General features: G+C 43.5%; 1 protein-coding gene across 3 annotated transcripts in view; it reads right to left on the reverse strand.

Annotated features, from left to right (window-relative positions):
- Positions 1-26,637, reverse strand: part of bsnb (bassoon (presynaptic cytomatrix protein) b) — an 85,147-nt gene that overhangs the window by 7,413 nt on the left and 51,097 nt on the right. The window contains exons 4-8 of one of the 3 annotated variants that reach the window (XM_074636355.1): positions 15,071-15,877; positions 6,807-13,148; positions 2,161-4,255; positions 1,681-1,782; positions 767-1,578 (exon numbers count right to left, since the gene is read on the reverse strand). In XM_074636355.1, coding sequence (XP_074492456.1) covers positions 767-1,578; positions 1,681-1,782; positions 2,161-4,255; positions 6,807-13,148; positions 15,071-15,877 — 10,158 coding nt within the window. Of the gene's footprint in view, positions 1-766; positions 1,783-2,160; positions 4,256-6,806; positions 13,149-15,070; positions 15,878-26,637 lie in introns of all 3 variants that reach the window. The other 2 variants (XM_074636363.1, XM_074636350.1) reach the window with 2 other exon arrangements.

The following is a 26,637-nucleotide window of genomic DNA, read 5'->3' on the forward strand; positions in this document are numbered from 1 at the left end:
CAAACAAACAGCCGTTGCTTATTTTTATGACATTTAAAAGTGTTATTTGAATGTTTAATAGGACACCGCAACAATGGCATTTTATGACTAGAATTATTATCTGTCATCATAACCAGCCTCTTGCAACATTTTAATAAGAAAATACCACACAATACAGGACTTTAAAGTAGCACATCCTTAATAACATAAAGTAGAAACACTTAATGGGCCTCATGCAGGAAGCCATATACGAACACATTTCCTCTTATTTTTGTTTGTAGCCATGATTTGTTCTTATTTTTGCTCTTCTCTTAGGTAAGAGAACATTTTACGAGTACAGAGCACTCTTACCAAGATAAGAAAAAAACATCTTGTTTTCACAGTCCACAAGTTGTTGTAGGAAATACGTTTTAAATTCAAGGAACACAAAAAAAAAGTATGAATATCATATAATCAAATTTAGATTATTAGATGTTTTAGAGTAATTATAATTATTGGATCATTCAATTTGTGGGCCAAAGAAATACTATTGGTCCATTGATCCCAGTTAAGACTATAAAACCCCTGATGATACTGCGTGTGTTCAGCTTCTGAATACTGCTCTGGAAAATCACGTTTTCTTTTTTTCTTTCTTTGATGGTTAAGAATGTTTGCTGCATCTGGAGTTGACTACTCTTATTTTTATCTCTTAACAGAAAATTAAGAGAAAATATAACAGAAATGTAAGAGAATGTTGCTGCATGACGCCAAATGTATGTAAAGTAAGACCAGCCTGAGGTCTACTCACCGCTGTGGTAGCCGGCTGCCCTGCTGCTGACCCGACTCCTGGCTGGCGTCCCTGTGGTGGGGCTTGACCAGATTTGGGCTGCTGCTGTGCCGGTCCAGCTCCTGCGATGGTTGTTGTAGGCTGGCTGCTCTGAGGGGTCTGGCCGTGCTGCAGGGGCGGCTGCTGCTGCTGCTGATGCTGCTGCTGCTGTTGCTGTGCACTCTGCGGATGCTGCTGCTGCTGTGCACTCTGTGGATGCTGCTGCTGCTGTGCACTCTGTGGATGCTGCTGCTGCTGGTGGGCCTGCTGGGAACCATCAAGTGGTTCAGAGCCTGGATGTCTCCCAGACTGGCCACCTGACCGCTGCTGCCCAGTATGGCCCTGAGAGGGCTGCTGCTGCTGCTGCTGCTGCTGCTGCTGCTGCTGCGGCTGCTGCTGCTGCTGCGGCTGCTGCTGCTGCTGCGGCTGCTGCGGCTGCTGCAGCTGCTGCGGCTGCTGCTGCTGCTGTTGCTGTGGTTTAGGCCCTGCTGCAGATGGCTCCTGCCTTCTGGGGGTTGTGCGATCTCCTTGGGGTCTCTGGGTCCGTCCCGCGGTGCCGTGGTGATGACCAGCGTCTCGAGAGAAGTCGCCTGAATTCCGGGGGCTTCCCTGGGCGGAACGGGAGTCTGGACCACCCCTTCGTTGTGCAGATGAAGAGCCTCTGCCATCAGAGCGGACTGCCGGGTCTTTGGGGTGTGTCCTGGAAGGACGGGTCGACCTGGGATCCTCCGAGGCGTGGCGAGAAGAGGTGTGTCTGCCAGTGCTGCCGCCGTGGTGACGGTGATCCCGCGATCCTGTGGAGGAAGAGTGTTGGCGTTGTTGGTTGTACTCATCCTGGGGACCGTATTCTTCTGGAGGTTCGTCGTAATCGTGGTAGGTGTGTTTACTACGCCTGCCTGTGGATGAGTGACCTCCACCTCCATGATGTCTTGAGCGATCAGCGCGGGCCTCTCGAGGCTTCTCAAACCAATCAGTCTCCTCTTGGCCCAAATGATAGGCTTTCAAAACCAAAACAAACATCATCAGTCAATTGTTTTAAGCGGTGAGAGGAGCAGCATGCAGATTGAAGCCATGCAAAATAACTGGGAAGACATGCGCCACATCCCAGAGCCATGCACATTTTTGAAGAATCCAACAGAAAAAGAAAAAGAAAAAAAAAATGTAAAAAAACACTTAAAAATGAAGCGTGCAAAACAGATATATAAAACAGGCATTTTTGGCTGAATTCATCACAGGGAGCATTCCATAAAAAAAAAGACAAGACAAACAAGACAAAGTAATGTCGCTCTTCTCAAAAGTCCACACTTGGCATGCAATGTCTTTCCAGCAGACAGTAAAGGTGGGAGGCAGCACAAATGAGATTCAGCACCAGTTACCTTCACTGTCAGAAACAGCACAGTGCATGTCATCTACAAGGTAAGGGTCGTCTGGTTTATAGACATGACTCCTGGGCAGGTCCTTCTTGTGATGGTCCTGCACGTCTGGCAACGAATGGCTGGAGCCATACTGGTTCCTCACGTCATGGGCGTCTGGTATGCCAGTGTCTCTTCCCATGCCTACAGGCTTCCCAACAGGACTGAGTGGACTCTCCTCTTCTGAGTTCTGGCTGCGCATCGGAGGCCTTCCACCGCGGCTGCCCCTCTGAGACCGCTCCATGGCGTCCCTCTCGTAGGATTTACTTCTGTGGCCTGTGGCATCTCTAGAGGAAATCTTATCCATACCATATCCAGTAGACCTGGACCTGCCAGAGCTGTACATGCGGTCCTCCTCCTCAAGACCCTCGCGACTGGTTCCGTAATATTTCTGCTGGTCATACGCGTTCTTCTTCATACCGTAGGTGACATCGTCCTGAAGCTTCTTGGATCTGGACACGACTGTACAGCTGCCTCCTGTTGATGTTGTCATTGTGTAAGAGGCGAGGTCTGACTCCACATCCCGTGCCTCCTCAATAGGGGAGAATTTAGAAATCTTCTGCTCCATTCCCTGCTTCCTGTGCTTACTTCGTTTAGAGGAAACTACTGCAGGGGCGAGATTCTTGGGTGCGAGTTTGTGGCTACTGGAGCCGCTTCGTGACGTGTGTTTATAATCATCATAGTAATAGGAAGAGCCTCCACTGACTGTGGTGCTGGTGCGACTGTCCACTGTACTCTGGTACCCTGCAGTTCCTGTAGGTCGGCCATAAGCATCCACAGGCTCGTCTTCAGGCCTACCGTAGGCGCTCCCTCGTGCCGGACCATTCTCACTGCGATACCGCCCTCCCACAGGATGGCCTAGAGCATCGGTAGGTTGGTTAGTGTTGTCCTTTGTCAACTCACTGATGTCATCAATCATGACGTAGTTCCTAGGAATATTCTGCTCCAGGTTAGAGGTGTAGAGTCCCTCTGAAGCATAAGCAGAGGTGGGGCTCTCCACAGCGTGAGTCAGGCCAGGCTCCGGGGGCCGGTACTGACCATATGCGTTGCTGTACACTGAGCCAAAGTTGGTATCTGGAGCTGATGTGGCCACTGACACTGCTGGGTTGCTGATGACTTCGTAGTTGGTTGGGAGTTTTTGCTCAAGGTCAGCCAAAGAGGTTTGCCGCGGTCTTTGATGGACCGTCAGGATCTCTGCCTGGGGCTGGTAGGGGAGACCAGGTTGGTAGGAGCTGTGGCTGGGGTAAGGAAGGGTCTGGCTTGGCATAGGCTGACCAGGGGGATGGAAGCCCTGATGACCATGCTGCTGCATGCCAAGGTCTGTCTGGTAGGAGGTCTGGGCATACATGCGATTGGAGTAGTTTGCCTGGTTCTGGTAGCCGGGGCCTGGCGGGGGATGGGGCTGGAATGTTCCTGGCTGGGGTGCAGAGGATGATGGGTACTGAGGAGGTTGGAAACCTATCTGTTGGTAAGCAGAGCCAGGCTGCTGTGTTGATGGCTGACTTTGAGGGTATGGATAAGACATATAGGATGAGGTTGAGGGATACTGGGAGGTTGCATTGATGTCATTAGTGAATTGGCTCAACGGTGCAGTGCTTGGCCTTGTCAGCAGACCGTTAGCATCGAAGTTTCCTGTTGCAGCTACCAGCCTGAGGTTATTGAGCTCGCTGTCCGACATGTAGTCCCGAGCATCCCCCATACATCTCAGGTAAGCCAGCTCCCTCCTCTCCCTGTCCTTCACCATGGTCTCCTTACGTTGGGTAATGCCTAGCTCCAAGTAACGCAGCTTGGCATCAATCTCTTTCTCTTCTTCCTCCAGTTCAGCCTGCTGCTTGCGGAGCTTCGACGACTCTTGTTCCACAGCTTTCAGTTCGCTCAGCAGGCCGGCCTTGGTGACTCCCTGGGCAGGTCTGGGCAGCACCCTCTGGGGCATGCCAGGAGAGCTGTACATTTGTGCTGGAGTAACAATGGGGAGCGGACTCTCCTCTGGAGGGGGGCTGGGAAGAGTCCTCTTTATTTTCCTCATCAGAGAGTTCTGCTGCTGCTGCAGGGAGGCCATCTGCTTGAGGCAGAGACACATCAGCAAACACTGAGCTATAAACAGAATGTGTTTATGTAAATGAGATTCATTACTGTACACTTGGTACTCAGAGAGTGTCTGCACATTTCTTCATCACAAGACCTAAGTGAAGAGATATCGAACCTGATATGCTGTCAGACTACTTGGTTAATTAACCTATGTACTATATGAGGGCGTTAGCGCCATCAGTAGTTCAATTAACGCAGTTTGATTTCATTATATTGATTAAAAAGTAGTTTCACTGAAGCCAAAGACACTAAGTGACATTTTTCATTTTATGCCTGATTAACAATGTTAAGTAAAATGTATAGTAGTGGCAGTCAGTGTAGTACACACAAAGCATCTCTATTACATAATAATATTGAAAAGTGGCTCCACTTTTACAATTTAACCAAGTTAATAGTTACACTAAACAAGTAACATTTATAACGTTGTTACTACAATAAATTAAATATCAAATATGTCTCTACCAGTATAGACCAAGCAGCATTTGTGCTTTTTTAATTCCTATGTTATTTGCTAAATGTAGGATCCATGAATGTCAGAATAATTCTTAATCAAAATAAAATACTGAATAAATAAATAGTGTTTCAGTAGCTTAGTAAATGTAAACATCATGAAATGGTAAAAAAAGAAAATTCCCGTCAGGAGACATCAGAGTATAACGAAGCAATTGTGTTTTGAGTCGTTCAAATATATTTTCAGAAATATATTTATTTCCCCTCTACTCTTTTGATCAAATATGCACAATGTCTGGCCTTTTTTCACATTATTTAAAAAAAATATTTATGATGGCATGCAGGTAAGAACAGTCAAACATGCTGTCTAAACAAATTAAAAATATATCTGTGCTAGTCTAATACTTACAAAATAGTTGTGTTGGGTAGATCCATAAGTATCCACAAGAGAACGGTTAAACACTAACACTAAAGATTAGAAGTAAAAAGTGTAAAATGTCTGAAATCTGATTGCTATGTTTCCTTCTCAGACAAATTTTGGTCTAAGTGCAGAGCAGTGTTAATTTACTTTGACCAGCTGCTAACAATCAGGAAGACAGCACCAGGATTCATCCACATTGTATGTCCCCCCAGCAACTCTTAAGGGTTTGCCAGATATAGAAGACATGACAGAGAGAGAGAGAGAGAGAGAGAGAGAGAGAGAGAGAGAGAGAGAGAGAGAGAGAGAGAGAGAGAGAGAGAGAGAGAGAGAGAGAGAGAGAGAGAGAGGAAAACAGACTAAAAGAGTAGACAGGGAAAAGATAAGGGAGGAGAAACAGCAGAGAAGGATGATGGGAAAAATCTTTTCTGGCATGGCCAGCTGCTCTCATGAGAACATTCTGTCACCTTCTTGATGCCAGATCCTGTGTGATCCTCTGTGTCCACACACAGAATATTCTGCATACACATGCATTTATTTTAATTTATACTCTATCAGACAATTAATTGACAAATACGAGCTTAATTAAAAGGCCTCTTTTTCTATTTAATGCTTACTCTACATGCTAATTGGCTGAAACATATTTTTGCTGGGTTTGGCACTGGTACGCAATGAAACATTAGTTTGAGTGCAAAAGTTGTGACACATTTTTATTACAACCTGCTTAATTTTAGTGTGAGCTCTAATAGAGTGGTGCAGGAATGAGTCCCATCCAAAGCCCGGAAATGAGTTAGCATTTTGGCACTTCCGGTTCCCTCGACTGGAAGTCAATGGTTTATTTGAATGGGTTTTTAGTTAAGATGCCTGAAATAAGGTCTGTGGTTAACACGAGTTTAGAGATTTTAACGTTTTGTTCTACGATATAAAATACATCAATAAATATCCCACTCGTGAATTTTGAAGCTTTTACATGTCTTTAAAATAGGTGGTTGCTAACAAGTGGCTAAATGAGACTACAAGACTTCATCACGCCAACTTGTCCGCCTCGTTGTCTCGCGCTCATGCGACCGTCGTGTAGTTCGTTTATAGCCTAACGTTAGCTTTATACTTCTGCCGATTGCATTCACGCTTCAAAAATTCTAAAAGTGGTGTTAATTTGTGAAGATTATCTTGTTGAACAAAACGTGTAATTGTCATAAACGTTTGTTTGCCACAGAGTTTATTTTCTGCAATAATCCAAAACCCAATGGAAAAAATCCCATTGGGTATTTGTCAAGGGAACCAGGGCGATGATAACTTCCAGTTTGGCCTACAAAAATACGTCATTCCTGAACCACTCTGAATTTTAAAAATAAATAATGCATTATGTTCCTACAAAAAAAACTTACAATATATTATCCCATGCAAATAAACATGTATGGTAACCTTGACATCAGTACATGTTGTATACAGTATCAGCAGCAAAAACACTGTACTGTAGCTTTATTTGAAGTAACTATTTTAGATTTGTTGGGTGTGCTGCATTTCTGAAAAAAAAGATATTTCTTCTGAATACATTCCCCTAAAATATCTATCTTTTATACTCATTATCATTCTTAAATTTAGATAACTGATAAATGAAATTCTGTTCAAAGAAAAAGTGATGGTTTCGTACCTGACTGTTGGACAGAGCTTGCTGATGATATGGGGAGAACCTGTTCTTGGCGGGGTCCTCCGATGTGGGGCTGAGAGGCTTGGGATCCGACATAGAGCGCTGCACACTTTTTATGGGTCTTGGTAGGGTCTGGTGGCGTTGGGGTGATTCAGCAGTAAACGCCTTCTGCTGGGGTGTAACATGGGCCTTGTTGAGTTTCTCCTGGGAGGCAAATGTTGTCTCCAGCATGCGATGAGGAGACAATGGAGATACAGGGGAGTATAGCACCTGGGGAGATTTGGGGGGCTGGCGAGATGGAGACTCACTTTGTTGATAGCCAATTTCTAAGGGGTCTGGTTTCCTCCTCTCAAACTTAGCAACTCCTTGGAGTCTAGGAGAGGGTGGGTCAGATGCGTTCGCACCCACTATATGCAGACTTGTGGAGTATGGACTAATAGTTGTAGGGACACTCAGCTGAGGGGCGACCACACCCTGAGACTGAGACTCTGGTTCTGTCTGGCAGGCCAGACTCTCTCCTTTGTGGGTCCTTTCAGGGGCCGCTATGTAATGTAATAGGTCAACCTTTGAGGTCTCTGCCATGGTAATGTGGATTGCAGGCGAAATCCGGCTTAGTTGTTCGGGCTCTGTTTGGCATGACGAATCATTTGTGGTCTGAATAGCTATACTAGCAGAAGCCACTTTAGATGATCCTTCTGATTTAGCCTCACCACTGGACTCAGAGTGCTTGGATACACGTGATCGCCTGCGCCTTACTGGCTGCTGGTCCCATTCTCCCTGGTCCTCCTCATCAGTCTGCACACTGCAGTCCGCGATACGCCTTGTTCTCCTACGCCTGTTCATGAATCTGTCCTCTCCATCTTCATCATCCGTTTGCACACAGCTGTCTGCAATCCTCCTCCCAGAGTCCTCTTCTGTGCCATCCCTCAACCGAGGCATGGAATTCTGCTTTTTCATAGTCTTGGAATCAGCCTGTTTATCGCTGCTTCTCAAAGACATTTCAGAGGCAGAACTATGAATGGGTCGAGCAGCCACCACGGCTTGGACCACCTGTCCATCCTGCCAAAATTGAACACTCTGTCCATCTTGTTGAATGACTCTACCACTCTGGTCACAAATAATGAACCCTTGAGGGGGCCCTCCTCCAACAACTACCCCTTGTATAGCAGCCTGGGGAGGTGTTGCTGCTGCAGCCGCCACCACCGCTGATGCGGCGGCTGCCTCTGCTGCTGCAGCAGCAGCTGCTGCCTCCACTGCTGCCGTCTTTTGCCTCTTCTGCTCCTCCAACTGCTGCTGGAGCTGATGCTGCAGAGACTGAATTTGTTCAAGCTGCATTCTTTGCTGGGCAAGTTGTTCTCTTTGCATAATGAGCTGCGTCTCCCGCTCGGCTTGCTGTTGGTGGAGAACTTGCTGTTTGATTGTCTGCAGCTCTTGGATCTCACGCTGAACGATTAGTTGTTCTTTTTCTCTGTGTCGCTGAAGCTCCATGCGATCTCTTTCAAGCTCCTCGTGTAGGCGCATCTGCCGTAATTTCTCCAGTTCAACGCGCTCTCGCTCTAGCTGCAGCACATGCTCTTGTTGCTGACTCAGTCTCTCATCTTCCTTAGATTTCTGGGCATCCGTGGGAGGAGAAACTGCGGAACTCGGTGCTTGAGCAGCGCCATGGGGTGGCTCTTGTGGCTGACCCTGCGGCAGAGCTAACGGTTGAGGTTGACTGATGGGTTGAACTTGAGGTTGGGTTTGAGTCAAAGATAAAGGTTCAGTTTGAGTTGGTAACTGGTGTGGCCGCATTTGAGCCTGCACTGGCTGGACTGTTGGAGGTTGGCCTTGAGCTTGAGAAAATGACGTAACACTCTGTGAGGTAAGTTGAGTGCGGCCTGTCTGAAGATCTGCCATGGTTTGCATACCAGCTGCTGGTACATTTTGTGTTCCTAAGTGTGCTGCAGGATGGGAGGGTGGAATGGTTGCAGCTGTTTGAGCAGCAACTGCTGTTAAAGGCTTTCCAAGGTACACAGGAGTTTCCTGGTGTGAGCTGCTTGCATCAGGCACACTTCCTGATGGTGTGGCTGAAGGAGGATACTGGTTTGGAGTAGGGTAGGAATATGGTCCTTGTGTGGACAGGGGCATTCTGGGAGTCACTTGAGGCAACCTGGTAAGGCTAGCCAATGGTACAGCAGTTACACCTGTAGGGTATGGTCTGTAAATTCCTCTAGGTATGGGACGCAGGACAGAGGAAGGCTGGGTGGTAATTGGCAAGGTGGAGGCTATGGGAGTGTTAATGGTGGAATAAATCATGCCATCACCTCCTCTCATAGCAGCAGGGTACAAGGCGCGTATACTTGCTTGTCTAGCATTTATTAGGTTTGTTAGGGTTTGGCCATTTGCTGTTGGTCTTCCATCTGGGCCATACATTAGGTTTGCTCTTATGGATGCTAAGCTTTGCTGGAGATTTAGCCTAGCTAATGGTCCACCCCGTCCAGCCCCATATGGTACGAGTTCAGGGTTATTTCCATACCGGCTCCCATACTGATCCACAGAGTTAAGAGCTGCACACATGCGACTGATCTCCCTGGCAGTGGTTGCACTGTACTGAGCCAGATTGGAGTCCGGTGGTCCTGTCCCTGTTGGGTCACGTGAACTGAAGGCATAGTCAGAATTGATATTTGACATGGAGCCATATCGACGAAGGGGTAATGAAGGGCCTGTAAAATCTCCTTGGTGACGCAAGTCTGTGTAAGATCCATACTGTGCTCCAATGCCAAGGTATCCACCATCATAAGCCTGATTCATGCTGCTAAGATCTACTGCCAGACCCCCCTGGACATTACTCTGATAGTGACCAGCATCACTCATGGAGGGCAGATTAGTATCAGACATGGAGGGCTGAATTCTTCCTGAGGGGGCTATGGGTGGTTGATATGGTTTATGTTCCTCTGTCACTCCTTGTGTGGCTTGAGGTTGGTGTTGTTGTTGGCTGATATTGTAGTGTGGTGGATGGGGAGGGTGGGGAGAGTGGGCTGCTTGAGAGGTTTCAGGGGTTGGGGTTTTATCTGAGGATACTGTTGTAGGCTTCTGAGTGAAGGACCCTGAACAGGAACCAGCAAAGGGCAATTTGTAAACAACATCGCAACAAGCCACCTGGTTTTCTGGTTTGATTTGTCCAGTGAGATCCAAGACCTGAGGAGGGGGAGGAGGTTCCTCTCGCTTTACCAACTGAGTCATTGTGGCCCCTTGTGATGTGTTACTTTCATCAAGTTGCACCATCATAACATGGGGCTTTCCTGTGGACAAGTTCATTACTGTTGGCTTGTTTTTTAGCTCTAAGGCAACTCCGCTATAGACTTCATGGGGAGCATTATTAGCAGGAGCCCCGGACACTGACGGTGGAGCCAGGGGGGATACTCTAGGAATGGCACTAGCAGTCACTGCAGGCTGGGCACTGCTTGTCTGGCTCACTACGAGGTCTTTTTTCATCAGCAGTGGCTGGACCTGATTGGCTAAATTGTAACGAGCAAAAGAGGATTGCTGATGGTGCTGCTGGAGTTGCTGCTCAAGAAGCTGTTGCTGCTGCAGGAGCTTCTGCTGCTGTAGCTGCAGCTGTTGCTGTTGTATACCCAGGTTCTCCAGGCAGGCATCAATTTTGGGAATAGATGGGTCAGTAATTTGGGGCTTGCTCTGGGTTAAACACACAGCTGATCCAACACCCTGCCCCAAATCCATACGGTTTTGTAAAGGATCTCCATACACAATTGTGTGCTTGGGTTGGGTCATGAACATAGAGCCTGCAACTGTGACACTAACTGTGGTTGGTGTTGATACAGATATGTGCGGTTGCTCTTGTGCATTCAGGTTCATAATAAGAGGTTGCACTGCTGTGTGCCGAGATGGCTGCTCTGATCCTAAAGAGTATCTCCTTGTATCAGTGGCAAGGGATGTTAGGTCCATCCCCTGGTCTGTCATTATGATTGGAGCCGGCCTTATTGGGGCTCTCAGATCCACCACGCTTTGACTCTGACCCACAACCATTGAAGAACCCGGAATATTTGAGATTTTACATAGAGATATGTTTTCCATAGATCCACGACCATATGCAGCTGTGTTCACTGTGCTAATACCAACATTAACTTTTTCAACATGTTGAGCCATCTGTGAAGAATGTTTAGGAGACGGGTGTTGTGATGGGTGCATTTGTGGCGATGTTGGGGAACTTGTCGAAGGGGGCTGGGAGCTATACAAGGTTTTACAACTGATCTGTGTTGGCGATGACAAAGGGGAAGTGGAAGAATTTACAGTGATCGGCCTGGCAGGACTAGTTGTATCGGAGCTTAGTGTTATCACCATCACTGGTGCATCTTGAGAGGACTGTTGTCGTGCGAGGCGTGGTGAAGCTGCCCTTTGAGGTGCCTGATGTCCATGGGATGCTGCAGCTGATGTAGGACCACCAGGCAAAGTCGGCAGCTGCCTGCCACTACCACTAGTGGGTCTCACGGACGGCGTACGCGTTGGGCTCTGTGCTGGAGAAGCGTTGGGCGAGACGGGGGGGCTGGCGCCTTTGAAAAGGGAGAAGACTTTGGAGGTTAGGGAGGATGCTCCAGGGTCAGGTGATGCCTGCGTTGGCCTCTGGGAGCCTGCTCTGCTGCCAGCGGGCACTGTGCTACCTGTCTGTCGAGTTGTGGCGGTCTGACTGACTTGGGCTTTGGTTGTGGCAACTCCAACAACACCTTCAATTTTGGCACTCTGTGTCATCATCCTATTCTGTGTTTCTTTTGATAGATGCTGTGCTGCATGGATTCCTGGGATTCTTGGATCACTCCCTGTTGTGGAGAAGGACATAGGTGCAGTAACCTGCGTTGGGCTCGAGCCGGGGGTTAGGACAGTTCCTGCTTCAAGATGATGTTTACTGTCAGGCTGCGAGGCACCTCTCTGCTGATTACCTGTGTGCCCTTGCCTCTGCATGAGCTGTGCTTTCTTCATCATCTCCTCATAGACCTCCTCTGCACTTTTTAGTGTTTTATCAGATGGTGACGTTGCTGATGTCTTTTCTGTAGGGGAGTAGAGTGATGTGAAGGTTGGAAGGTTGTATTCATTTCCTGTTTTGTAAAGCTTTCCACCGATCATCTCAAAGCCCTCTGCCTCCGAGTCCATAGATGGTGAGTATTCAGAACATGATGATCTGTGGAGCTCCTCCATCTCTGCAGCCTGCCTTAGCTCTTCTGTTGGCGATGCATCCTCGATAGGAGAGAGATTACTGGGGGGAGTTTTGGATCTTTCCCTGCGTCTCTGTGCCCGTAGCTCCTCTTTATCCCTCTTTGTCTTTCGAGCAGTACTTCGGATCCTCTGTTGCTCTAGATCTCTCATCTGCTCCTGTTCTCGGAGTAGTTCTTCCTCCTCCCTGAGCTCATCCTCCTCAGATGAGTCCTCGATGGTGGGCAGCAGTGGCCCATGGGACCGATGTCGAGCCTTCCTCTGCTGCTTTGCCTCCTCTAGTCTTGCCCTACGACTAGGGCTGCTGTCACTGTCATCCTCCATGGACGACACAGATGTGGGGGATGTTCCAGAGGTGTAGCTGGGAGTGGTGGCGGGTAGGGTGGAGGAATATTCTCCTTTGGACCGCTCCTCAGGAGAACCAGTCAGACTCTCCATCTCTAGCTCTGGTTCTCGTAGGTCATGCTCAGTACTGATCTCCATGTCTCGGTTGTAGCTGTTGGTGTTATTCAGCTCAATGGTCTTAAAGCGCCGAAGGCCACCAGCCATTACAACATCTTCCTCTTCGTTTGCCTCCGATGCTTTGGTGTCCTCCTCAAAACTATTAGAATGGTGAGTGAGTCGTCGTCTCTCTTTGCTCAAATCCCCACCCGTTTTATGTCCCCGTTTAGTCTTCTGGGTTCCTTGTTCTTCCATCTCCTCTTCATCCGCACTCATCTCCATAATTTGCCTCCTCATGTATTCCTCATCTGATACATCTTTATGGGATTTCTTCTGTCTTACCGGCAATGGTGAGAGACCACTTTCACTGCTGTCCTCCACATAATCATGGCGAAGCTTACAACTGAGGTCATCCTCTGATTCATCCCTTGCTATATCGTCATCAGGATTGTAGTCCCGGCCCTGTCCCACAGACAATGAATGTGGCCTGTGCTTCTGGTCTGACGCCGTCTTTGACTCCAGCAGAGGCTTCATGGAGCTCTCTAGCTTGGTGATTTCTGAGGGGATGGAAGCACCTCTTTCATTGAGCTTGATTCCTTCTTCCCGGATCTGTCCTGTAATCTCCCCATGAGAGCTTGAGATCCCATCTGAGGAGTATCCAGTGTCACTTAGACTCTGTGTACTTGATTTGTTGTAATCCTGAAGAAAGAGAGAAAGAGAAGGAGAGAGGTCAGGAGCAGAAAAAGGCATAATTTCTTCCTAAATTAATTCATGGCAGAGTCTATTACAAGCCTCAGTGCACACCTTGTATCCCACTATTTCATCAGACTCATCAGCAGTGACATTTTCATGAGCATTTTCAGATAATAGGGAATAAAATGAATGCACTAGACCTAATACATTAGAGAATAATTACATTGGATAGAACAAATCCTTAATCAAACAACCAGGTTGATTTAACTTTTGGCTAAAATCAACCCAAATATTTACAATTGCGTTTTGGTTTTAGTAGTCAAGCGAATTTGACTTTGCATACAGTTACCACCGAGCAACATTTATACAATTGTTATCTTGAAAAAGTTATATTAAAAACAACACTGAATCCTGATCAGAGATTTTACTTTGACTTGTTTGAGATTATTATTTTGTAGTGTATTAAAACTATTGTATTGATTTGGGTTGAGTTTGCCTTTCAAAGTTATGTACACACAGATGGATAAATACACTGACGCACAGAGTGAATATAACAGACAATTAAACATACAAACATCTACAGACAAATGTCATTTGGTTACATGCTCGATTGCCATCTTTGACGCATTCTCCGTTGCATTCTTCGAACCGTTGAAGAATAACGAACATGCTTAGAATGCTTAAAATACCATCACGAAGTGTCACAGTGAACAAAAAGCTTGCGTTTGATTCAAAATAAAATGAAAGTGAACAAAACCAGGCGGAGGAATGAGGGAACAGGCTGAAGATGAGGAATGGCCTCGGAGACGATGATGATGAGGATGATGATGATGATGAGGATGACGATGAAAAGGATGGAGATGGTGATGATGATGAAGATGATAAGGATGATGATGGTGATGAGAAGGATATTATGATGAAGAAAGTTATATTCATAGGAAATTCTAGCAATAAAGGGCGTGATATTTAGGGCTGTCGCAATTAACCGCAATATTGCAATACCCCGCTATATTCACAAGCCAACCGCAGGGCATGGCAAGCACCCGTAACAACCACTATGTACACCTTTCTTTCTTTTAACATTTTTTTGCAATGGGAGCGCTGCATATTTACTCTATGCTACAAACGCATCTATTTTGCACGTGCATGTGTTTTTTCTGGTCGCTGAGAGTTGAAAAATGTTCAACTTTGAGTAAAACGCTGAGCTCGTCACTGTCACTTTTTTACCCCGCCGTCCAATTATAATGGAGGAAGGGCGGGACAAATACCACAATGACCAACTAGTGCCGAACAACAACAATAATGGAGGGGAATTAACACACATAGACCGACGCGTCCGTCCTCTCTCCCTACGAGCTTCAGGCTTCCCTTCATCCACTGCAAGTACTCTATCTTGTGCCGACATTTTAATTTCGTGGATATTCCGTATCATAGCAACAAAGCGTCTCAGCTGAAAAAAACGCTGCGTTATTTATAAAGCAACAATATACGTAACAATAGCCTAACAATAAAGCGTATTTATATAGCACTAAAATAAAGATAAATTAAGTAATTTGCAAGAGAAAAAAGAATTACAATATTGCACTGTTGAGGCAACTACTACTAACTTTAGATTGAACAATGGCGGTGGAATGATGGAACTCATGTGTATGAAGAAGGAAAAGAAGAGCAGTAAAAAAATAATAGAAAACAAGCATGTTAACTACAAAAATTATAATTACGATAAAAATTTAAAAAACAAGATAGAGATAATGATAAAACGACGGCGACAATATTGATGTGGAATGAATGATTAAAGGATTATGATTTGATGAGGATGATTTTGAAAAATGGTTACAATTATTTGAATGGAGCAAAAAAATAAATAAAAAGTAAAAATGGTGAATCAAGAGTAACAAGTGAAGGCGAAGAAGTTGCAGGTAGCTCACTTCATGGTGTCTTGACTTCTGTGTATCTTCAGTTATCTTCATGTCTTTTGGTGAAGTGATAGTCTCTGACAAAGCCTTTTTTGGTGAGGCCTTGACGTCTTCTTTTAGAGATTTAGATGCAACCTTAGTCTTCTCCTGGCTCTGCGGCTGTTTGCGGGCCTGGTTGTTACCTGTGGGTTTAGACTGAGTAGGTACTGGTTTTGATGGGGTGGAAGAAGCCTTGGCGTGGTTGGGTGTGGCTTTACCAGGGGTGGCCTTGCCACCAGAAGGATGAGAAGGGCCCTTAGTCTGAGCAGAGGGCTGAGCAGACCCCTTTGTCTGAGTCTGCCCTTTGGCCTGGGTCTGGCCCTTTATTTGGTTAGCAGACTGAACAGGGCCCTTACTCGGAGCATGTGACTGATTAGGACCTTTAATTTGAGGTCCCTTACTCTGAGCTGAGGGCTGTGTTGGACCCTTCGTTTGGGAAGGTGGCTGAGTTGAACCCTTAGGTTGAGCAACAGGTTGGGCAGAACCCTTGGTTTGAGGGGAAGCTTGGCTGGGCCCCTTGGTATGAGGGGCGGGCCCAGCATGTTTCACAGGAGAGACAGGGCCACTTACTTGGGGACCCGGTGGTTTCTGTTGTTGCTGAGGACCTGTAGGCCTAGGCCCTAAAAGTTGATTTGGCCCTTTCTGCTGAGGTGGTTGTTGATTGGCTGTAGCAGGTGGCCGGGGGGATCCCACGGGCTGTGCAACAGGAGCTGCGACATCTCCCAAGCTTCCTGACAGAGCCCTCTGCGTCTGGCAGTTCAAGCACAGCCATTCTTTCTTCTGAAAAACAAAGAGAACAACAATCAAAACATGTCAAAATAGAATAATCAGACAAAAGCAAGTTTTTTTGTAACAAACTCTATTATTCACGTAGATTATTCAGCAAAACAAAGTTTTCTTGGTGTCACCTGGATTCGAAAGGAAACTATTTAAGTGGGTAGCGATCTGACTACATACTCAAAGCACGCTCAACATTGTACTTTGATATTGACGCTCTGTCAACACATTATTTGATTACTTTTGGTGATTGATGTGAAGCGAAATATAAATGTACCTTATGGGGCTGCAAGATTAACCAGATATTAATTGCAATCACGATTGGCTTCCCACAATTAAATGAACACGATCGACTCTAATATTGACGTTTAAAATGAGTAAAAAAACTCAGCTGCATATCAAATCAAGCACTTCCTTAACAACGTGATCTCACAGAAATACGTGAAATGACCATGACCTCTTGACAGCGCATTACGTGGTGGTGGCACATAATATGTTAAAATTATGTGGCGCCACCACAGCTGGTGTGTGTGTGTTTGAGACAGAGAGACAGAGAGATAGAGAGACAGAGAGACAGAGAGACAGAGAGACAGAGAGACAGAGAGACAGAGAGACAGAGAGACAGAGAGACAGAGAGACAGAGAGACAGAGAGGGGAAGCGAAGGTGGACCACTGCATCCAATGTTTCTGTAAGTTATTAATAACTTACTTACTAATAACTTGACCTGCCTGCCCGAACCTGCAATATTTTCTAATAAGCTCACTAGGGCTGACCCGAATGATTCGAAGCTTTGACCGTTGCCATGGTAATCAACCTCCAAATCAGTATTCGAATACTTCTGTTCTTTTTTTTTTTTTTTTTTATCATAATGACAACGTATAAATCCCAAAATAGCCCATGAAATAAGGAATAATCCCACAACATTCTTCATATTCAACATTAATTATCATTAGTTATTCTCAAACAGATATCGCTGTTTGTTGTGTGTAGCGGCACTGTCCCGGCCACTGAAACGTAGGAGTTGGAGACAGACAAACAGAAGAACATGTCAGCCTGCTGCGTTGCGCCACGCCGCGAAGCTTCGAATACCTTTCGAATATTTCTCACCAAAGCTTCGAAGCCCAAAAATGGTATTGAGGACAGCCCTAAAGCTCACCGGAACCTGTGAAAAACGTTCCTGAATGCTGTGGCTGCAGTCAGAGTAGAAGAGTAATAACTATATTACTCTTTTTGCACTGAATTCAGGTGAAGAAGAACCTTATTTTAAGTCTTATTTTGATGCAAAGATTTGTTAATTAGCAGGAATTTAGCACAACATGTTTATTTAAATGTGAAAGTGCAAAAATTAAAATGCTAAAATTAATGAATAATCGTGATAAATAATGGTGATCTCAATATTGATAAAAATAATTGTGATAATGTGTCTGTTAGTTAAAAGAAAGTTGTTGCTTTATAAGCGGTCATGGAGTGCCAAGGACTCAGTATAGTGACTCTGAACAACTGAATATTTAAAAGCCTGTCCAAACAAGGCCTTTCATCTCATGGTGAAGACTTAATCATTTGACAACATTAAGCACTCTCCAACGGGGTACACAGAGGAAGAGTGCTGTGTGAATACAAATTAACCCATCTGTTATTACATTGGAGGGGTGCAACTGTCATTAGACCTTTTTATTGCAGCCCAGCAAACCTTCAATCTGCGAGAGTATAGGATCGTGTGGAGGTAGTTATAGATCCTGACGCTGTTAAAAAATCTAGAACAAAACCCATCGAAGACAGGATATTAACATAAACAGATTCAATTTCAGGTCAATGCAGCAGATCGATGAAACTGCTCAATGGAGAGAAACGGTTATATTACAGGTTATGAAAGCTGAAAGGAGAGGTGGCGGCACCATGTTTGTAACTCTGTTTCTATGATAATGGTTTGTGCCTGAGGCCTGAGGAGTTCTCGTGTCACAGACTCACACAACAAAACAAATAACCTCATAAACACCTCTATTGCCGATTACCATCTGCCCAATAAATCATTACTTTTATTGGTGTCATACTTCAAAAGCTTAATGGAGAAGATGGAATTCAAACAGCATGCCCAGAAACCGCAAATAAAAAAAAACCCACACAATGCAGGTGTTCAATGACTGTATCAGAGGACATCTTTACTGCAGTCCAGACGGTCAAGATGCCAGAGAAGGCAAAAGCCCTTATTCATTTTGCTCACATTGCACCTATCAAATACAATCGTGGAAGTTATTGAGTCACTTCGGTCACATGTGTGACATGGAGGGGAGATTAAAAAAAAAAAAAAAAGAGTTATCTGCCTGAGTGATATAAATAACTGAGAAAAAGCCGTTACATTACAAGCAAGACAAAAAAGAGATAGACAGAGAGTGACAATCATTTAGTCAGCGAGGAACGTCCTAACAGCCCAATAGGGATCTTAATCTAGAGAGACGGGCGTTTGACAGACAAGTCGCCAGTGATAAAAGTCTGCGAGTATAGGACACAGTCTGTCTTCTTTTTGCTTCATACTAAACCTGTGAAGAGAAATTGATCAGGCTCTGTGTGAGTGAGAGATTGATTTGTTCGTTCTCAGGGCTCCTTGTGTGTCCTCTGGATTCTTATTGAAAAAACTGTTAGTGCTCACTGGCCAAGATGAATGATGCATACACACCATCAAGGGCCACTTCCACTATTTGTCCAGTAAAACTGATTTGTGAAGGTAAAATATCTACAAATAATGGTTAACCACTCGCTTATGTGGGTGGTCGGAGACACACAACAGAAGAGGATGAAAAAGGATGATGATGATGAGGAGGAGGAGGAGGATGGATAAAACAGAAAGAGGAAGAAAGCGGTGGTGTACTTATGATGATGATGACGAGAGGAATAAAGAAGGTGGTGGTGAAGATGATGGCTACAAAAGATGTAATATTTAACATATGTGATGCTGTTACAGCATTTACTGATTAAATTAAATTCTTGTCTTGTTGAAAGTGTCTTAACTTTTACTATGTGTACATGATATGGGCACCTGGGAGCTAAGAACAAAACTAGACTATCCAGAATCACTAACATGGCCAGTCAAATTATTGGGAAAGAACAAAAACAACTGGGATATATATATATATATATATATATAAAACACAGGCGAAACAAAAAGCCAGACAAATTGTGTCTGATCCTGTTCATCCTCTTTTTAAAGAATTTATAAAACTGCCCTCGGGAAGATGCTATAGATCTGCCGCAGCAACCAAGAACATTTACAGAAAGTCTGTTATACCAAATGCAATAACTTTACTAAATTCAATACACCATTCACACTGGGACCATGTCTGTTATTGTTATCTGTACTGTGCATGATTTTACTGTGATTTACTGCATGTTGTGTTATTTATTGTATGTATTGTGATTTACTATGATGTGTTTTAACCAACCTGTGAAGCTGGAGGCAAATTTCCACATTTGTGGAAAATAAAGATTATTATTATTATTAACAGATGCCTATCAATCAAACATAAACTGATAAACACAACAGAGAATCACAAATAAATACAGGAAAATTCACGATGTTGGAGAATCACTGAACACAATTTCCCAGCGCATATATAGATATTTAAAATAGGGCTGCAACTGACGATTATTCCCATCGCTGATTTAATTTTCTTTATTAATTGATTCATTGATTGGTCTATGCATAGTGACAAATGTCCATCAAAAAGTCCCAGAGTCCAAGGTTATGTATTCAAATGTCTGTTTTTGGCTGAATAAGTTTCTGTTGATCAAATGATTAAAGTGGCAGTAGGCAGAATATTTTTGGCATCATTGGGCAAAACTTCCATAATGACCTTTCAGCATATTGTAAGGAGAGCGTTCCTATTGGCTGTGCTCCAGTCATGTGACCGGTACTTGGTGTTCCTTCAGGCCAAACTCAACCATGATCTCAACATTGCTGCTGGGTCACAAACTTTCTCATTTTACAGCTAAACCGTGCACTACAAGTTGATTCTGAAAACATTTGAAGTGAGAAATAGGCATTAACGTAACAGAATATGAATTCATATTTGATCAGCGCTGCCTAGTTTGACAGCCGGCTCTCATAGACAGCAGATGGACAGCAGATCTCAGATCAGCTCTGACTTTGTTTGTTTTTCTCCGGTCTGTGAAATCTTGCAGATGCCGTTAGGAGCACCGGAGGACAACGGAGGACACAGAGGCACATGCTTTTTTTCAGGTTACCTGTTTCATGTACTACTGTCAGGATATAGCGACTGTTTCATAAAAATAACTTCTTTTTTTTTAATCATATTTGCTCCAATCTCGCCTACTTCAGCTTTAATCAACTAATTGTCTAATTAAAAGCTACATTTATCAGTTATCTGACCAAGACCTGGTATATCATGACCTTTTGAAGTCATTATGGTTGTCATGTTAGCAAATAATTGCCAAATTACACATTCAGCAGACACAGAGCAACATTATCATCCCATTGGTGTTGTGTTTCTGGCCACCTGACAAATGCAAGTCCCATATTGACTGGACTTTTAGTACTGGTTTGATCTCCAGTAACTTGTGAGTAAAATATTCGGGCTACAACTATCAATTATTTTCATAATTGTTTAATCAACCAATCGATTCATTGTTTAGTCTATAAAACATTTAAGGGGAGACACCACAGGTGAACAGGGTCAAATGTTTAACTAACGGATATCAAACCTTAATGTGTATTTTAGAAGTTTTCTTTTGGAAGTCTGAAAGAAGATATGTTATGGAAACAAAATAGCCCCAAATCTCTAAATTGACCAGTGCGTAAAAAAGGTTTTTGCCTGTAGTGTCTCACCTTAAAAAAACGGTCAAATAGTCCCATTTGAGAAGCTGACACCGAGGATCCTACCAGCTAAAGGGGAATTTTTCCCTGCCATTGTCGCATAAAGATGCATGCTCATGGGAGATCTCTTGTTGGGTCTCTAAATTATAGAGTACGGTCTAGACCTGCTCTATATGAGAAGCGTCTCGAGATAACTTCTGTTATGATTTGACGCTATATAAAAATAAATTGAATTGCATTGAATTGAATAAAGTGTTTGTCATGTTTGCTTGAAAACAATACTTGATTACTGATTATCAAAATAGTTGCCAATTAATTTTCTTTCAATCAGCTAATTGATTAATCAACTAATTGTGGCAGCTCTTGGGTCTGCAATATGAGGTGCTGCTGTGAGGTGTTGGACAGGTAACAGAAAGTGGGTAAAACCAAAACAGCTGCCTACTGTGGTGACAGAGTGGTTTGACTCGACAATGTGAAAACTGTGATTAATTCAGCGTTGGTACCGGTAGACTTCAACTGTTCTTCTGTTGATAATAACTCAATTAGACCCTTATGCAACATGAGTGTTAAATTATGCAACTCCCTCATTTAGAAATGATGCCATTTGAATCATGAATACTGTGAAAATATGCAGTTCAGTTCATAAAGCTGCAGCAAACTATGGAATAGTGTGGGAAGCTACAACATTATTGAGCATAAAAGGAGATCAAATATGAGCCAAAAACTCAAAACCACAGTGACTACTTTTAATTTCACCCACTAGTTTGACAAAGTGACATTCCTAACTGCCAAAACCAAATGTAATACATCATAGTATAAAGATATGGTGGCTACATTTGAAATCTATGTGTAACACGCTATTTTTACTCACGCTATTTTTCCGTTCAAGATGAAACCTTTCTCAACGTGCCCAAATCCTACCGGAATCTGTTGTCTCAACTGAGACCACGAGGCGTGGATGGAGCCATTGGCATGCCAAACAGACAGACTTGCTTTGTTTTCATCTCTCTCGAGTGCTCTACTGAGAAGCTATATATAAACAGGTGCAGTACTCCTCAGAACTAGCCATCTGTGCCGGATCTTTCACATGTAAAAAAATAAATAAATGTTGTGTAGAAATGTCAGAGACAAGCATCTGTGTGTGTTTGTGGACAGCTAGTGCACAATGCCACCGACAGAAAACCACTGAAGCGATGTGACAATATAGACGGCGAGGACAGGCTATGTGTGTGTACTGTGTGCACACATGCATGGATATGATCACATAATCATCTGATCTACAAAGAAAGAATCCTCCCAGCCTCTGAAGTCCACTCACATCCAACTTCCTCAAAACCACAACCGATCTGCTTAACATGTTCATTAAGCTGAAGATACTATAATGAACACCATGAAGCTTTCTTCCTGCCACTTTGGCACTGCCAAACTCCCCTATTTGTTCCTGAATCAGCATAACATCACTGCGTGGGTGAAAAGGAGAGAGGAGCAAGGCCAAACCGGAGCTGGGAGTATAGCAAATTATTCATGTAGAGTGCTTTAGCTTGCACAGCAGTGAGCGGTGTGGGCTGTGCTTCCCACCACTGCCCACACTGTGTGGAGAAAATCAGGTCCGTATAAAAGACTGAGCCTCTGCGACTCAGAGACGGGCCTCTAATGCACCCTGAAAACAGAGCAACCAATTCACTGTGGCAATCCCCTTCTATACCTTTTAACTGTCCGCTGAAGAAAAGCACTTCAACAGCTCGATACAGAGAGATTAAACTACAGATAAAACTACAAAAAAAGACAGATAATGAAATGTTTTCTTCAAGCAGAAAATAATAAGTTTTGAAACACAGTTTTTGTTTTGTTTTTAATAGAGATGCACCCATACCGATTTTAGTTGGGGTGTGAAAAAAATGAATTCACCTATTTATCGCGTTTTTGCTTTTTTTTTTTTACAATTTTGAAATCTATTTTTTAATGCCAGAATCGATATATTTGCTTCATTTGAGTCTATGCATAGGTAAAAGAAAGTTACCGCTTTTATTGTTGTAGTCTGTCTTACAGGAAATGTTATCATATTGCGGTAACATGCAGTCAAGTCAGCCGTCACTCGCATCTCCGTGGTCAAATTGGCTGACGCTACAACTGTAGAGCTCCCACATACTGACATTTGTGTTAAATGTATTTAATAAAATGGCCCTGATGGAGCTGACCATAGAGGTATAAAGAGAATGGAGCTGACGGTATACACAGGTGACTATGTCAGGTTTTCAAAATACGGTGTTAACAAAGGGCACTGTATAAACAAAATACAAATATAGAAATAAGATTGATTGGATTATATTCACCAGAATTATAAAACATTACATGTCCCTTATAAATTAAAAAGAAAATACCACCAATTTGTGAGGGAAATGTCTTGGAAAAAATGTAATAAATAATTCCTGACAATGACTGATATATTCGACTTCATGACATCTCTGACTACATACATGCTGAACATCAAACATTCTTACTGTATTAATTTAGATATTTTCCAAAGTAAAAGTACCTAGAAGTGTATGATTTAACTTTTTCCCATGGTCTAGTGTTAAAAAAAAAAAAATCGCAATAAATCACAATATCAAATCGCAATACTTGTAGAATCGCAATACTGAAAAATTGCCATACAAATCGAATCAGCAACCAAGTATCGTGATAGTATAGAATCGGAAGATAGGTGAATCGTCCCAGCCCTAAGGTTTAAGCGACAAAACTACTGGGTTAGGTTTGGTAAAGAGACATCATGATTCGGCTTAAAATTAATACACAAGTGAACGTTGAATTTTTTGTTTCAAACAGGACACAAACAGCATTAATTACCTCCGTCAAGGCCAAAGGCCTAGGAAGGAGGTTATGTTTTCACTGGCTTTGGTTTGTTTGCTGGTTTGTTGGTTTGTTGGTTTGTCCGTTTGGATAATTACTCCAACCACAGGTTTTAAGACATGCGCAGCATAACTGATGATGCGTTCATGACGCGTCACCCTGCCTCTTTCCTTCTGCCTGCAGAGAGAGGGACAGAGAGAGAGCGGGGGTGGAGGGAGGGGGGGGACAACAACTGTAGATTCGGCGTTTTTTCACATTAAACTCTGTGACTTTACAGTTGAGTTCGACCAAAGCACACTTGGTGATTGTTGGAAAGAGTAACGACGACGGTTTAGGTGAGTTTTACTTTGTTTGTGTCCAGTTTGAATTACATGTTTTACACAAGAGGGGGGGGGGGCAATTGTACTCGGGCAGCTTGGCGGAGGTCTGCGCTCTCTGAGTGCCAATTTAGTTTAACACTGGTATCGGATCTGTATCGGTGCATCCCGGTTATTTTATCATTCACTTGACTTCACATTTGTTGTGTTTTGGGGGATTCGTTGTGTGTGCGTGCGTGTGTGTGTGTGTGTGTGTGCTGGTCTACAGTAAGTGTGTGTGGCAGCAGCAGGCTCAGTCTGTTAGTGAGATCATCTTGTTAGTGAACTGATAACCTCATTTAAATGGCGGCAGGTTAACTTGTGTGCTCAGTGGAGTGTATTTAACCTTGGCTCTGAACTGTAACTCAGAAGACTACACACTGACTGTAATCTAGCAATTACATCTGAAGCCTTTGGTGTCTGCTCTTATCCACTGCAACATGTAACGATGTCTGAAGACATCTGTTTCAACAGTCCCTACCAGTGCAGCTATAGCATCGATGTGTTTATTGCATCTCTAATCAAAATATGTTGAATTTAACATTTGACATTTGACTTCATTCTTTTGGCTAAAGAGAAAACTTAGTGGTTAGAAGACAAGTTAAACTCCGCTGAACTCTTCGATCTCTAAAATAAATCCAGAACTACATCCTGTCTCGTGTTTTTGTCCTTATATCAACTAGTTATAGCTACTGTTTGTATATTCTGTTTTGAATAATTATATGATGTCCCTGAGAGCTCAATGCACTGCAACACATATACAGCATAACAAATGGTACATAGCGTTGAGAAATGAGCTGACAATTAAAGTCTATTTCAGTTTAAACATTGTTTTTGTATGATTGAGAAATTATCGCAGAAATGTGTGTGCCAGAGTGTGTTTGTCGGTTTTTACTGTGCCCGGGAAACTTTTTCTCTATTTGCTTGTGTTTTCTGTATATTGTTGTGTTGTGTCAGTATTTGCAGCTCGTTTCTGTATTCAGTTGTTTTCTACATCTGTTATACAGCATGTGTGTGTGCGTGTGTGTGTGTGTGTGTGTGTGTGTGTGTGTGTAAAAGAATCTGTAAATGTCAACTGACATTTGTAAATAAATTCTTTTACATGTTCACAAATCTGAGTATACACACAGAGATTGAGATACAGTTTCACAACTCGCCACACACATTTGTAGGCTTTCACATTAAGGACCCGGCCCCGGATGAGAGCACACTGTGTACTGGATCAACGAACAACTAACAGTAGGCATAATGCAAAGGTCAACTCAATTGTAAGGGTTTGGGATTGTGCGGTTGGCACGCTTTTCTGCACTGTAGCAACAACATAAACAAATGTTGCATAGATGATGACGCAAGTGTACTCGGGTACAGAACAAAATTACTAATGGGAAAGCTGTATTGCTGAGATAATACCCCCACAGATGTTTTGGTTTTGTTCTGGTTTGACTATAATCATGTGTTTCCTTCAGCTGCAGTGCATTCAGCTCTCAAGGCCACAATATTATTCCCTATAGTAAAATCAAAATCTGTTGTAAATCTTATGAGGTGGTGCATTGTGGAGTACCTCCAATAGCTTCCTTTTTCACAGTTGTACATCTCTGCAGTAAACATAACACCATACAGTATACCCCAAAAATGATCTTAAGCTCATGGTGTCAACAGATATTTAATTGTAAAGTAGCGCAGCTAAGATTATGTTTTGTTTTTTTCATATCAGTTGACGAGATACCAAGAAAGGAGTTGAGAGAGCAGTTAGTGAGTGAAAGTGAATCTACCATGAGATACAAAGGTAGATAGTGTGAACACAGGCAGTGTAGTGATGCTCCATCCAGTCAGCTCACAGCCGGAAAAGCTGCCCTTTCACTGTCAAAATAATGAGAGATTGAACACTGCAGGTTACCACAAGGAAAAGGTCAGAGAGATTGATCCCATTCTCATAGATTGATCCCACTCTCAGAGGAGCTTGCTGAGACATGATCACTCACGTGTGTGTGTGTGTGCAACCTGAGTATGTGCGCGCAAGACTGTGCACGACTACACGTGCGTCTGTTCGTGTCTATGCAAGTGTGATTGGGTATGAATTCGCCAAATTATGTAATGCAGCGAGGAAAGTATATTAATTATCCAGACTGCAAACCCCTAATGAGAAGCAAAGCTAAAAGCAGGTATGTGAATGACACATTAAAAGCACTCAGGTGGGGCTTAATTTGATTAAGGAATGTACCATCCTCAATTAAAATCCAACTATGTTTACTGTCTCTCTCAATTTGGAATGATCCAATAAAGGCAAAAAATGCTCAAACGTAATGGAGCAAGAAGACCAAGCTCCCAAAAGTAGCAGACGAACTCCAGGCTGTAAAAGGTGTTCTTGAAGTTGTAAAAAACAAGAAAGTACAAAAAAGAGTCAGCTTACTTCAGGCAAACTTGCACAAGGAAAGAAAAATAAATTGCAAACCCCTGCAGGACGTTCCTCCAGAGGGTGGCTCAAAAGCGGATTTCAAATTGCCATGATTGTTTATTTTCTGTAGTTTCCATGCTAATCAATTAATTACACACTTCCACAAGTACAAGTCTCCTCATAGGATATAACAAGAATGAAACCATGAAAATAGTTTGAAATTCAATGCATCAGTTGAACCTGGACACACGAAAGCAGCAAACTTAAACCAACAATAACTGCTTTATTCTTTTGGCCACTTAGGGGCAGCAAAAACAGAAGTTGACATGGCAA

The sequence above is a fragment of the Sebastes fasciatus genome, chromosome 1 (genome assembly GCF_043250625.1).
Source record: "Sebastes fasciatus isolate fSebFas1 chromosome 1, fSebFas1.pri, whole genome shotgun sequence".
Classification (NCBI taxonomy): domain Eukaryota; kingdom Metazoa; phylum Chordata; class Actinopteri; order Perciformes; family Sebastidae; genus Sebastes; species Sebastes fasciatus.